Source organism: Galeopterus variegatus, unplaced genomic scaffold (assembly GCF_000696425.1).
Source record: "Galeopterus variegatus unplaced genomic scaffold, G_variegatus-3.0.2 Scaffold376, whole genome shotgun sequence".
Classification (NCBI taxonomy): domain Eukaryota; kingdom Metazoa; phylum Chordata; class Mammalia; order Dermoptera; family Cynocephalidae; genus Galeopterus; species Galeopterus variegatus.
The window spans coordinates 138824-154210 of NW_007726487.1; the positions used below are offsets into that span (position 1 = coordinate 138824).

General features: G+C 39.4%; 1 protein-coding gene across 3 annotated transcripts in view; it reads left to right on the top strand.

Annotated features, from left to right (window-relative positions):
• The window catches only part of DOCK3 (dedicator of cytokinesis 3), a 208549-nt gene that overhangs the window by 111076 nt on the left and 82086 nt on the right, over nucleotides 1-15387 (top strand). For all 3 annotated transcript variants that reach the window (XM_008568116.1, XM_008568117.1, XM_008568118.1), the window contains exons 15-18: nucleotides 2047-2130; nucleotides 3212-3312; nucleotides 7454-7535; nucleotides 12788-12958. In XM_008568116.1, the coding sequence (XP_008566338.1) occupies nucleotides 2047-2130; nucleotides 3212-3312; nucleotides 7454-7535; nucleotides 12788-12958 (438 nt within the window). The remainder of the gene's footprint in view (nucleotides 1-2046; nucleotides 2131-3211; nucleotides 3313-7453; nucleotides 7536-12787; nucleotides 12959-15387) is intronic.

Sequence of the window (15387 nt, forward strand, 5' to 3'; positions counted from 1 at the left end):
TAGGGTGTTTTTTGGTTTTATTCTTAGTTTTTTTGTTAGCTTCTTTTAAAAAAAAAGTATGTATCGTGTAAGCTTTATTACCTTTTAAAAACTATGTTTAAGTTACATACCTTATTTTCTGACTTGATTTTCTTCTAAGAGAGCAAAATGATAATCAAAGGATAGTGGTGAAAGTATACTCTCAGAAATAATCCTAATGTTTTGTGCTGCCCTTATTCCTTTAGGTCTCCTCTCCCTTCTTTAGGTCTCTTTCTCACTTTTTTTTTTACTTTGTAACCCTTTTATCACAACCCAGCTTGATGTCTTTCTGGCTTTACTTTCCTGATTATAAGAATTATGAATGCTGTTCACTAACTTGTAGCTGCTGATTTTGTCCAGTCTCTCACTCGGAGTCCATATTGGGGAACCCTTCCTCACCCTTTACCTAAACTGCTTTCTCCATGTGCCTTTGTACCATTTCCCATCGAATGGCCTTAACAGGCTGACAGCAACATTGCCAGTTCCCAGTTGTCTTTGTAGGCCTTCTCTGGCAGAGTGTTTGCTTACCTGGTTTTAGCTCAAGAAAACCCCCAGGTATTTCCTGGTGGTAAAAGCCCAGTGAATCCTACACAATAGACTGAACTCTACTGAGGAAAATAGAGGTGCCTTTGGTCATCAGCAAGAGCAATGGAATGTAGGCTAGCGATTAAATCTGTAGAAGGTATCCTATCTAATGGGCATTCTTACCTCTGCCATTGCAAGTATCAAATCAGTTAGCACAGATGCACTCACTGTCTGTGCTTTCATTTCATGGCTCCATTGAATCAAAAATATGCAATAAAGTGTCTCCAAAGTTAATATATGAATTTTGTTTGAATCAATTGATCAAATTATCATAAAAATTTTAAAAACTCTTCACAAGCAATCTAATGCTAGTTTTGAAACTTAAGATAAATTTATACTCATATTTTCCTTCTAAGCATATTAAAAATAGCAACCAGTAAACAGACAAGGTATTAAGAAGTCTGTGGTCTTTATAAGGGTAAGTGTTCTATATAAGAGAACATCCTACCGGTATATCTGTTTTTAGCATCTATAATTTGTCTCCAGCCAGCCAGAAGAGAATATGAAGAGAATGTGCTTGGCATTTTGAAATATACATATTTTGTACTTTTTATTGGAAAATTTCAAGCACACACAAAAGTAGACAGAATAAACTCAACATGTATCCCTCACCCAGCCCCAGCAACCATTAATCCATAGCCAGCCCTGTCCCATCAACACCCCAATCTATGCCTTTTACCTCCTATTGTTTTGAAATAAATTGTAAACATTGTATTATTTAAATTGGGATTTGATTGGCAGAATTTTAGATTTGATTTTTAAAGAAAGACTGCCAGCATCCATCGTATTATTCTGTCCCTTTGTTTTTGCATCTCAAAAAGAAACAGACGTGCTCAAAAACCACGAACAAACACTGCCAAATTTTTTACCCTAATCAACCGCCCTCATTGGGTGCATTCTCCCTTTTCCTGGGATACTAATTCCTACACCAAAAAAATAGTTTCTTTAGGTATAGAAAGCCTAGCTTGCCACACCCTCATTCAAATACACTCTATATAGTTAGGCCATGGTAGAGAGCAAGGGACTACTGAATTCTTTGAGGTCCTAAGAATTGAACTGTTTTTCTCAAAATGGATTTGACATCAGAATCACTTAGATTGTTTTGGTTTAAAATTGCTATTCTGCATGGGTGTCCTAAGATTTTTTTTATTTCAAATTTGCTAATCTGCATGGGTGTTTTATGTTTTTTAGATAATTGCTCTTTCCTTAGAAGTCTCTAGGTCTCTCTTAAGGCCCTTTAGGCTATTAGCAAACACCATAAGTCCACCTAGCTATCCCTTAGCTAGGTGGAGACAGAGAACTATATGATTTTTAAGTGGTGTTTTGAGATCCTAAGAGATCTTTCAGTTTGTTTATTGGGAGATAAATTCATTGGTGTATGGAAGTTTGACCATGCATGCAAGGTCCTGAGATCTGAGCCCTCTGCTTTTTATGTTGTTTCAGTTTCTGCAGGACATCTTAGATACACTCTTTGTGATTTTAGATGATAATACAGAGAAATACGGCCTGTTAGTTTTTCAGTCTCTGGTAAGTCACCTCCCTTACTTTTCATTTTTATTAATTTTTTTATGATGTATTTCAAAAAAGTCTAAGGGAAACAGTTTTATTAGAGTGAGTCAGCACAAGGTATAGATATTTCCTATAGAAAACAGACTGAGTATAACCCAAGGAAGACCAACTAACCAATCTATGGGGCATATCCCTCTAAGATCAAATTTGAAGAATTCATCATGGTCAGATCCAGACCTTGGCTTTATAGTTCTGGATCCTCAATTTTATCACTATTGCAGGATTACCTAGCCCCTGAAATAGTGGCCTACTCTAGCAAGAGGCCCAGGGACTAATAGAGGAAACTAGACAGCGCATTTCACTTACAAAGTAGGATATAACCACCAGGAAAAGTAGAGACTCATTCATGTTGGTCTCTGGTGACCTGTGCATTTCCAAAGGTTTCTGGAGACTCTTCTCTCTATGCAGTTGTTTCAGAACCAGAGTCTCAGAAGATTGCTTAGTGAGAATGGACAGTGATTTGAATGTTTAATACATTTTGCTTAATATATCAGTCCCATGGGAGGGCTGTATATTCAAGGAGAACCAGATACTTCAGTCTACGTGATAGATGAGGAGCAGAGGCGATAGTTGGAATGGGCACTTGCATAGTTTTTACCTCTAGCTTTCTTCTTTCTCACCTCCCTGGCCACCAGCCCCATTTCTGAAGGGCACAGCCTTTCATAGGCTGATTTGGCTTAGAGGACAATCTTTTTTTTTTTCCCCCTCCCTCTCTTTTGCAAGTTTTTGGGTATGTCTTAGTTTTTATGCCATTTGCACAGGTATTGTTTTGCCTTCCTCTGGTCTATATCATACCACCCAGCATTATTGTGAAGGGAGAAGCTAAGGGTAGGTCTGGATTGGGAGGCTGAAGGTGGTAGGAAAAGAAAAGACAGAAATACAAATACAGAACGGAAATTTTACATTCAGTACCGGTGGGGAACACTAGAGAATATTTTGGCAGTTTGCCATTTCTTGAAGAAGCAAGAGTCTGTTTCCTGCTAGGAATATATTTGAGACCTCTGGTGAACCATGGTGGTCTACTCTCCATCTCTCCTAGGTATTCATCATCAACCTGCTCAGAGATATCAAGTATTTTCACTTCCGACCTGTGATGGACACTTACATCCAGAAGCACTTTGCTGGAGCCCTGGCATACAAGTAAGTTGCATTTTGTGTCATTATTAGGACTTGTGCTTGAGCAGAAAGATGGGCTTTAAAAAAGTTCAGCTGCAACCACCATTTTTTCAGCTGACTTTTTTTTTTAATTGTGGGAAAATATACATTACATGAAATTTATCATCTTAACCATTTTCTAAGTGTATGGTTCAGTGGTGTTATGTATATTCATATTGTGTGCAACCACCAACAGAACTTCATCTATCTCCAGAACTCTTTTCATCTTGCAAAACTGAAACTCTGTAACAAAAAGAACTCCCCATTAACAATAATTCTTCCTGCCCCCAGACCCTGGAAACCACAATTCTATTTTCTGTCCCAAGGAATTTGCCTATTCTAGGTACCTCATGTAAGTGGAATCATACGGTATTTGTCCTTTTGTGAATAGCTTGTTTCACTTAGCATAATGTCTTCAAGTTTCATCCATGTGATAGTGTGTGTCAGAATTTCCTTCTTTTTAAGGCTGAATTATGTTCTATTGTACACGGCACCTTTTGTTTATCTATTCATCCATTCACCCATTGATGGACACTTGAGTTGCTTCTACCTTTTAGCTATTGTGAATAATACTGCTGTGAACCATGGATATACAGATATCTCTTCAAGACCTTGCTTTCACTCTTTTGGGTATATACCCAGAAGTGGAATGGATGAATCATACGGTAATTCTATGTTTAATTTTTTGAGGAACCACCATACTGTTTTTCACAGTGGCTGCACCATTTTACATTCCTTTCAACAATGCACAGTGGTTTTAATTTCTCCTCATCTCACCAACAGTTGTTATTTTCTGGTTTTTTGATAGTAGCCATCCTAATGGGTATGAAGCGGTGTCTCCTTTTAGTTTTGATTTGCATTTTTTTAATAGTTAGTGTTGTTCAGCATCTTTTTATGTGCTTATTAGCCATTTATATATCTTCTTTGGAGAAATGTCTGTTCAAGTCCTTTGCCCATTTTTTAATCAGGTTGGTTTTTTTTGTTGAGTTGTAGGAGTTCTTTATATATTCTGGATATAATCCCTTATCACTTAGGTGATTTGTAAATATTTTTTTCCAGTCCATGGTTTGCCTTTTCACTCTGTTGATTGTGTCCTTTGATACACAGAAGCTTTTAATTTTTATGTGTTCCAATTTAACCTATTTTTTTCTTTTGTTTCCTGTGCTTTTAGTGTCATCTAAGAAATCATTGCCAGATCCAATGTCATGAAGGCCTTCCCCTATATTTTCTTTTAAAAATTTTATAGTTTTAAGGGGTTGGCTGGTTAGCTCATGATAGAGTTTGGATGTGTTGTCCCCACCAAAACTCATATGGAAATTTGATCCCCAGTGTGGCAGTGTTGGAAACTGATTGAGTCATGGGGGTGGATCCCTCATGAATGGATTAATGCTCTCCCTGGGGGGGGATTAATGAGTGAGTTCTCTCTCTGTTAGTTCCCATGAGAGCTGGTTGTTTAAAAAGACCCTGGCACCTCTCTTGCTTCCTCACCATGTGATCTGTTTGTACCTGCTCCTGGCTGCCTGCTGCTTTCTGCCATGAGTAGAAGCAGCCTGAGGCCCATGCCAGATGCAGCTTTCCCAGAATCACAAGCCAAATAAACCTCTGTTCTTTATAAATTACCCGGTTTCAAGTATTCTGTTATAGCAACACAAAATGGACTAAAACAGCTCACTTGGGAGAGGATGGTGCTGGTAACACAAAGGTCAAGGGTTCAGATCCCCTTATCAGCCAGCTATGGAAAAAAAAAGAATTTTATAGTTTTAGTTCTTACATTTAGGTCTTTGATCCATTTTGAGTTAATTTTAACTATGTTGTATAAGTGTTGGATATCCAGTTTTCCCAATACCATTCATTTATTGAAGGCTGTTTTTCCTCATTAAATGGTCTTGGCACCTCAGTTGAAAATCATTTGACTATATATCCAAGGGTTTATTTCTGGGCTATTTTATTCCATTGTTGTCCATGTCTGTCTTTATGCCAGTACACTATTGTTTTGATTGCTGTAGCTTTGTAGTAAGTTTTGAAATCAGGAAGGGTAAGACTTCAGACTTTGTTCTTTTTTTCCAAGTTTGGTTTGGCTGTTCCAGGTCCCTTGAGATTCCACATGAATCTTAGGATGTATTTTTCTATTTCTACAAAAAGTGCTGTTGAAATTTTGATAAGATTTACACTGAATCTGTAGATTGCTTTGGGTAGTATTGACGTCTTAGCAATATTAAGTCTTTGATTCCATGAACATGGGATGTCTTTCCATTTATTGGTGTCTTCTTTCGTTTCTTTCAGCAATGTTGTGTGAAAGTCTTTTGCCTTCTTATTTAAGTTTATTCCTAAGTATTTTGTTCTTTTTGATGCTATTGTCAGTGGAATTGTTTTCCTAATTTCTTTTTGGATTCTTCATTGTTAGTATATAGAAATGCAACTGATTTTTTTATTGATATTGTGTCCTATAACTTTGTTGAATTCATTTATTTGTTCTAACAGATTTTTTGTGGAATCTTCAAGGTATTTTATATATAAGATCATGTCATCTGAAAGCAGAGAGAATTTTAGTACTTCCTTTCCAATTTTGATGCCTTTTATTTCTTTTTCCTGCCTAAATTTCTCTGGCGAGGACTTCAGTACTATGTTGAATGAAAGTGGCAAAAGCAAGCATTTTTGTCTTATTCTTGACCTTAAAGGAAAAGTTTTCAGTCTTTCACCATTGGGTATGATGTTGCTGTGGCCTTTCATTTGACATTTTAAACCATAGTTTATACATAATTGCCATACTACTTTTCCTTCTAAGAACAATGGTAAAGCTGCTAAAAGTAAATCTTGCTTTTTTCATGAGAAACATGTGAAGAACTAAAATAGCACCCACAAATGTCAAAGAAAATAAAGACAGTTCATAAAAGAGATAATATAACTAGTAAACAAATATGAGAAACATGGGTTATCTAAGATCATTAAAGCAATAAGACATTGCCATTCTCTTCTATGGAATTAGCACAATTTTTTTTATTCTTTTTTTTCTTGGAATTAGCACAATTTTTGAAAACATAAAACCCAGAAGTGGTGAAGCTGTGGAGACACTGGAACTCTGATACTTTTGATGTCACTTTGGAGTACAGGCACTATGCTATGTGCTTTATATATACCATCCTATTAGTATTCACAGTAACTTCCAGATGTACTATTGTTTCCTCCATATTGTAAATGAAGAGAATGAGGCAAAGAGAGATTAAATAACCTGCCTAAGGATGCAGAGCTAGATACTGAGAAGCCTCAAATGTGAACATAGCCTATACTCTTGACCTCTGTGCTTCATTGCCATGTAAATGTGCAGACCGTCTGACCCATAATTCCATTCTATTCAGGTAACTTAATCCTAAGGAAATAGATAAGATGGAGCAAAGTAGGGAGGTGGGGGGGGGTCACATATGGGATTATATGCTTTTATTCAGAATCTACTATTTATTAGTCAGTGTTGTGTGTTCTGGAGACATAGCAATTTAAGGCAAAACAAAAATACACATTCAGTCTAAGACTTTGGGGAAACTTTCTTGTAATCAAAGAAGAAATGTGTGTCAGGGAGAGTGTAATTGTAATTGCTGATTAAAAAGTGGCAACTCCTGGGCCGAGCCCGTGGCGCACTCGGGAGAGTACGGCGCTGGGAGCGCAGCAGCGCTCCCACCATGGGTTCAGATCCTATATAGGGATGACCTGTGCGCTCACAGCGCTCACTGGCTGAGCGTGGTGCGGCCAGTCTCAAAAAGGACAAAAAAAAAAAAGTGGCAACTCCGGGGCCGAGCCCGTGGCGCACTCGGGACAGTACGGCGCTGGGAGCGCAGCAGCGCTCCCACCATGGGTTCAGATCCTATATAGGGATGACCTGTGCGCTCACAGCGCTCACTGGCTGAGCGTGGTGCGGCCAGTCTCAAAAAGGACAAAAAAAAAAAAGTGGCAACTCCCCAGACAAGGAGTGCTGTCTGGTCTCAGATGATCTGAAAATTCCAGAACTATAATGGATCCATCACTCCAAGCTCATCAGCAATATCTTATTTTCTATCTCATTCAGGGCTACAAACATTTAAGGCTCATTGCTTTTGGATTAAAATAGGGTTCCTGAAACTGTTCTCTTTCCCAGGGAGCTCATCCGCTGTTTGAAGTGGTATATGGACTGCTCAGCAGAACTGATTCGGCAGGATCACATTCAGGAAGCCATGCGGGTAATGTACTGAGCTTGCTTGCCGTAAATAAAGGGCCCACCCCTGCAGTTATTTGTAATCTCAGTGGAACAGTGTGTAAGAAAAGCATAGACATCCTAGTACACTGGCCTGCTTTCAGGAATGACTGCCTTGATCCACATAATTCCCCTTTTCTCACCTTGATTTTGAGGAAACATCTGTTACACTTGTTACCATGTGGACAAGAAGAACAAAAACACAGGTCCAATACTTAATGCAAATGATGTGATATTAAAAGAGGACAGAGAAAAAGCAGAACTACCTTGCTGCCATTCTTCTTTTATTGTTAACTGGAAGGGTGGGGAAAATATGGTTAGAAGACTTTTATGCCTGGTAATTTTATCTTAAAGCAGAAGGGAAGGATGATGTGCACCTGGCTCCTGGCCATCCTCCCCTGCCTGATTTTTACCAGTAGCATCAGTCCTCCCTTCCCCAGGCTAAAGTATTGTAATTTCTTCTAAGCCAGTGTTAATGGCAATATTGATTAGAATTAAGATCTTCTAATACTATTACCCTTCTTTGGTAGTTACTAAATGTCTTTTGGAACTGTTTCAAGAAAAAAGAGCTGAGTGGATGCATTGTATGTGGATATGCTGGGTAGATAATCATCTTAAAACCTTGGCCTGAAGAAGAACCTGGGGTCTTCCATAGTGAGGACCATTATCAGTGCCCCTGCTTGGACAGGTTCCCTGACAATGCAGCCCTTTGCATTGCTTGGTAGCTCCAACTGACAGGGGACTGTCTTTACTGTGAGTCAACGCCACTGTCTGGTAACTTCTTTTCACGGCTACTGCTGCTGTAGAAAGCCATGTATGCATGAGAATGTTGATACCTCTTTCACTCAACAGTTTTCAGAAAGCTGTTATGTCCTCTGGGAACATACTTAAAGCAAGGCTATGCTTTCTCTTTCTGTCCCTGTCTTTCTTGTACTTGTTACTTTTTTTTTAGTTGCTCTTTAACCATATTTTTTCCACCCTTTCCAATTAACAGTAAAAGAAGAATGGCAGCAAAGTAGTTCTGCTTTTTCTCTGTTCCCTTTTATTATCACATCATTTGCATTAAGTACTGGGCCTGTGTTTTTGTTCTTCTTGTCCACGTGATAACAGGTGTAACACATGTTTCCTCAAGCATCGTCAGATCGAAGTCGACAAAAATGAAATCATAGATTCTGGTTTACCCTACCTCTTCTCTTCACATTCTGTAAAAATATGAGGCCACAAGTCTCATTTCTGTCCTTGTTCATACAAATGTCTACTGAGCAGTCACCATCTTTCCTGGGTGCTAAGATGCAAAGATGAATAAGACCAGGCCATCTCCTTGAAGAGCACATCTTCATTGTCCTGAGGGGAGGCAGACTCAAACACAGGTGTGCTGCAGGATAAGTGTGATTTGAGGGCAGGGCCTGGGTTCTGTTCTCAGAACCCCAGCACCTGTCAGGTGCCTAACACAATATTTGAGGGGGTAAAAGTTGAGTTAAATGCAAAAGATTCTATGTAAGTCCATAAATTAATTGCTTAAGGATACTGGAGAAGGCATCACAGAAGTCGTTTTCTCCTAAGAATCATTCATTAAGTGATTCATTTAGTCAGTATTATTTGATACCTGTCATGTATCAGACAGTGTATTAGCCACTGGGGATTCAGCAGGGGCCCAAGCAGAAAAGACTGGTCCTTCATAGTATTTACATTCAGGTGAAGGAAAGACAGACAATAAATATGTAAAACAGATAAATATACAAAGTCAGTTAAAAAAAACTTGGTGAGTACTATGAAGGAAATAAAGAATATCATGAGATGGACTGGGGAGAAGGTGTTACTTCAGATCAGGGGCTTAGAGAAAGCCTCTCTGAGGAGGTGACCTCTGAGCTGAAATCAGTGTTAAAAGCTGGGGGATGAGCATTTCAGAGCTGGGGGACAGCATTTAAATAGCATGTTTAAAAGCATAGGTACGAAAGAGGTTGGGTTTTCAAGGAACCAAAAGACGGCTGATGTAACTAAAGCAGGGATTTTCAAATGTTAGCTTGATTGTGGGAGATGAGAGAAAGGGGAAACTGAGGCTGGTTCCAAGGCGTCTGGCTAGATCAGTTGGGTTGATACCCAGGCCATTTATGGAGGAAAAGAATTAAGGAGAAGATCAGGCTTGGGTGGGGAAAAGGATGAGTTCCATCTGAGGGAGCACTTTATGAGGTAATTTTATACTTGTTTTTGCCCTTTTAAACTTGTTCTCTAATACATGAAACACTAAGGTTTTATCAGGCCACTTTCCCTTCTTTATCAAATTTCAGTGTACAAGTCCCTTTGACCAAACTAATAAGTCTTCATCAAATCCTATATTCATCCTTTTTTCATAAGATGCATTCTCCTGGCCTGACACCTCTCATTCTGGTATCATAAGCTGTGGACCAGGAAACTTCTTCATTATTCTTTATTATTATTATTATTATTCCTTTCACTTTCAGAATCATGACCTTTTAAAAAAAGTTCTACTAAAGAAGAAGATGAAAATAGTTCAAGTCTTTATCTTCTTACTTGGTTATATTGTTTGTTCCCATGTGAGTGACCTGTAGGAGGGTATCAGTATGGGTTTGAGAATGGCTTTTGGCTAGGTGTTCCAAAAAAACAGCACTTCTCGCTACTGAGCTGTATCAATTCCTTAGCAGGGAGACAGGAGGAGGAGAAAGAAGGTACAGTGGATCTTCTTGGGGATAGAAAGGTTTTAGTAACTTTTAGGATCTCTTTCTTCCAGGTTTATTAATTTAAGTGGAAAAAAGACAGGCAGCTGCTTCAGCCACAGTTCAGTGCTCCAGTATCTCCACACAGGGTTGGGAGCACCTTTGAACAAATTCCTTAGGATCAAACACTCACCTTTTACTCCACTCTTCTTCCCCAGTTGAGTCTGTCATAGGTGGCCAGCATTACTTGGTCCTGGCCAAGCTTGTGCTGATCCTAAAAATCAAGAGGAGTGGAGAAAGGGAAAGTCAGGTGCTGATAGATGAGTGGAAGTTTTTTATGCCCACATACAGGTTTGCACAGGGCCTTCTTTGACACCAGCCTGGTGCTCCTCTGTGAGGTGTTTTATATTTTGGAACCTAATAGAGAAACTAAGCCTTCATGCTCGTAGGGCCGAAGCGACTTTACTGTTTGGTTCTACCTCTCTGAATATAGTGGACATTTCATTTTGTTCAATACATCTCTTGTAATAGCTGTTTAAAACTGAAAAAACCGGGGCCGAGCCCATGGCACACTCGGGAGAGTGCGGCGCTGGGAGCGCAGCGACACTCCTGCCACAGGTTCGGATCCTATATAGGAATGGCCCAGATCCTATATAGGAATGGCCAGTGCGCTCACTGGCTGAGCGCGGTGTGGGCGACATCACACCAGGGGTTGCGATCCCCTTACCGGTCACGAAAAAGAGAAAAAAAAAAAAAAAAAACTGAAAAAATAACCTGGCAATGGTAATGAGGAAAACATCTTCCTTTTTAAAATCAGAGGAGTATAGCACATAACTAGATTTTCCCACCTCTCAGGTATACTAAGATCTCATTTTTTTAAAAAATCCAACTTATTTTCCTGTCTTTATTTCCAGTGTTCCACATAATCGCTGATCCTTTTTGCCCCTTCTTCAGCTTGGGCATATGACAGTAAGATGCTCAGCAGGCTCATATTCTGTGTTCCTATGCCTGCCATAGTTTTGGTGAATTTCTCTAAGTCTGAGCATACTTTTGTATGACTTTGTGACTTAAATGAGGAAGCTTTCCTGACTTCTGTAGCCCGCTCCAAAGAGATCTATTCTATCCTTTATCTACAAGGACTCCACGGTGTCAGTGGACATTGACCCTGTCTGTCCTTTGTCCTCAGCTGAGCCCAGCAAGTTGTCTTGATCTATAAAACCAAAATACCTAAAGGAGAAGGTCAGACTCGGTACCTGATATTTGGTTTGGGAAATGCACATTTTATTTTCTTTATTCTGATAGAAAATACCTCCTACTTCAGTGATTTCACACTGGCATAACCTAATAAATGAAGCTGGCTCAGAACTGTATATTTTCTGCTCCATGAGCCTGAAGAGTCACCAAAATATAGACATACTGGAGCAGTGGCAGAGTCTGGCCTGCAAGTATCTGGATTTAGAAATTAACAGACTTTTAAGGTTCTTCATAGACCAAGTATTAAAAGGCTACTGGAGCAGAGGCTGTAGCATTTATGGAGATGAGGCCACACACTGTAATTTCTTTTACAGAAGCTTCTGGTGCAAGCCCTGGAAGACACATTTTTCTAAACTAACATTCCTCAGTGCCAACTGAATTTCGTGGGGGCCACAAAATATTAAGCTTTGCTTTGCCCAGCCTTTTGACAGATCGATAGATCATGAAAGGTAGCTTAGGAATTGTTTCCTTTTATATATTTGAAGTAACTGAGATCCATTTGTTTCATCTGTGGAAAATTTTTCCCATTGTCTCTGCCTTCCCAGTGTCTCAGAAATCTGTGACATTTCTTTGATTAGAAAACATAGTCTTAGGTCTTAAATCTGTTCTCTTAGAAGAAAATTACTCTGCTTGTAAGCATGGACCAAGCTGCAGGGACTCCTCAGAATCAGATTCTGCTCCCAAACCATTTTATAGGAGCTTCGTCTTCTGTATTGTTCATGAACTGTTTATGGCAGATGTCCTGGTTGGAACGGGGTGGAGAGTGGTTATATCAGGCCCACCAATGTCTGTGAAACCTGGGACAAGTTTTCTTCAGACTTCTGTGACCCCTAGTGAGAAGAGAGGCACTATGTCAGGCCCCAGCTATATCTCAAAGATGCAGGAGACTCCTTAAAGGATTCTTCCTTCTTGCAATAAATTTGAGTGGTTCTTACATCCTTGCCTTTGGAGCCTTTAATTTTCCAGACCTGAAAAAAATACAGAGAAGCTTAATTTTCTTTTCATCCTGAATGTTCTCGAATTCATCTCTTTCTATGAGTTTCATGTCTATGGCTCCTTAATTCCAGAACCTCAGAAAATAGTTGTGAAATTGATGATTTTCTCACTAAGAAGACAGCTGCTGCTTAGTGACTATTTGGATTTTTGAGAAAAAATTTTTAAAAGATAAAGTTCATCTCTTCATAGTTGGAATTGCCCATCACCTGATTTTAGTGTAGTATTTGCTGTTACTTTGCCATTAGATCCTTGCTGCATGAGTTCTTGGGCATCTTCAACACCTCTCCATCACTTTTTTCCCCCACACTTCCAGGCCTTGGAGTACCTTTTCAAGTTCATCGTTCAGTCACGGATCCTGTACTCACGAGCCACGTGTGGAATGGAAGAGGAGCAATTCCGATCTAGCATTCAAGAACTTTTCCAGTCCATCCGATTTGTGCTCAGTCTGGACAGCAGAAACTCAGAAACACTCCTTTTCACACAGGTCTGTGAGCTGCAGGGAGGCTTTCCTGCTAGATTTCTTGCCTTTCTTAGCAAGTGGTTTCTTTGTCCTCTGGCTTCCAAAGTTGAAGAAGCCCTGCCAGGATCCTATATGTTGGGTAAGGGGTGATTTATAAGGAAATACCTGATAGAACAAAATGTTGCTTTAACTTCAAAGCCAGCTATGCCTTAGCTGCTAGATGTAAAATATTGTTCAGTTGCTTTATGGTAGAGAAACACAAATTTGTTCCTGTGAACTCTCTTTAGACTAAATTTATTTAGCTACCATGCTATTTAGTTTTTTATGAATATCTTATTCATAGAAGATATTTGGAATGTATAGGGAATTTTGTTTCCTAATTAATCACTGTATTAATTAAAGAAAATTTAGGTTAATACTTATCCACTTCAGAAGTTAAGAATAAAATAAATTTAAAAAACAGTAGGAATAATTTAAAAGCTTTGGCTAAGACTTGGGATTAGATTCTATTAGAAATATCAATGTGGGAAGGAAACTTGCTTTTTTATATTAAAACTGCCTGGCCAGTTTAATCGATTACCTTTTCCACACAGCCTCACCTTAGAAATGAATCAGGGTTTCATTACCCAATCACAAGGGGGTTATTTTCTGTTATAAAATGAATGTCATAATTTTATCTGATTGATTATATATCTTTGATTATTTGAAGCCAATTCTTACTCTAAAACCTGTCAGCAAAAATCAGACAGCTTCTCTCTTGTCCATTTATTCAGTCACTGCCAGGTGTCTTGTTAGTGTTAAGTGTTACGTTTAAACCCTGTCTCACTTAAGATTTCTGTTTTCCACTTGCCTCTGTGTTGCCCCTTGATGCCAATTAACTGTAGACCCCTTGGCCCAGAGGACAGGAGATCAGTTGGGAACTAGACCCCATAAAAGAATTCCTCAGAGTTCCCAGGTGCCTCTGTAAGGAAGGCTCCTTCCATGATCTCCCTTCCTAAGTACCCAAGCAACTCATCTTCCTCTCCCTGCCCTTCTCCCAGCAGGGATCAAGGACACCTCTTCCTCCTCTCACCCAAAAAAGAAATATGGAGAGATTGGAAGAAGTAACAGAGCAAGGCAGATATGCTTTCTGGGAACTTGACAATGCCCTGGACTCAATGGCATGCTCCTACAACATCAAGATAAATAGCTTAGTCTTAATTTCAGCTTAGACCTGTGTTGGGGTCAGCTCTGTTAAGATTGGAAGAAGTAACAGAGCAAGGCAGATATGCTTTCTGGGAACTTGACAATGCCCTGGACTCAATGGCATGCTCCTACCACATCAAGATAAATAGCTTAGTCTTAATTTCAGCTTAGACCTGTGTTGGGGTCAGCTCTGTTTCTTTGGTGCCAAGCTCATGTTTTGTAACTTTCAGAGCTCTCAGCAAGTATATTATTCAGTTAGACTTTATACCTTTGATTATGACCACTAGAAGATGTCAGGGTATAAGTGTCCTTCTGTCCTGGTGCATAAGTATAGACAATTTGCTCTTAAGAGAGCAAATCAGCTACTGTTTGTTATTGATTATGAAGCACGTACTCTTCCCCTCCCACCCACCCACCCACTTTGTCTTTTGTGTTTAAGCTGCTTATAATATGTTTTTGTGCTGGTTCTAATTACTGCAAAACAATCTCCTTGGTATCCCGGGGAATTGTAAATCTGCAAACAGAATTCATATAAGTTCTGTACTTGGCCTGTTCTGAACAGTATGACAGGCCTGTTTCCATGGCATAAATTTTCACTTGCTCTAGGCCAGTGTCTAGTGCCTAATGGAGCAGTTAAAAAAAAAATAGCCTTCCCTCCCCAACATGCCACTTGGGAAGAGTGAGTTCACACCGTTTTGTCTCAAGATGGCACTCCATTTCCCTTTGTAAATCTTGGGTTAATGCTGTAAGAGGACTGAGAAGTGAAAAAGACTCCTTCATTCTGCTTCCATTTAGACAAGAGAAAAGAGTAAGAATCAGAATTTATTAAAGGCCTATTGTGTTCTAGGCACTCTGCTGGAAACTTTATGCACCGAATTTTTCTTCATACCAGTATCAGGAGATAAGTAATAGTATCATTCCCATTTTATATATGAGAAAACTGAGGATTAGGCAGTAACTCACCAAAGTTTATGTGGCAGGTGAGTGGTGAACCTGAGATTTGAACTCTTGTGTGTTTAATTCCAAAACCCATTCTCTTTCTCCTACAGTACTCTGTCTTACAAAGGCTATGGAACTATTATATCATCAGATTGTCCTCATGGGTCTGCCAGAGCTCAGATCCTAGAAGAGAAACCTTCACACACACACACACACACACACACACACACACACACTCTCTCTCTCTCTCTCTCTCTCTCTCTCTCTCTCTCTCTCTCTCTCTCACACACATACACACACACACACACACACACACAAAGAAAGCTCTT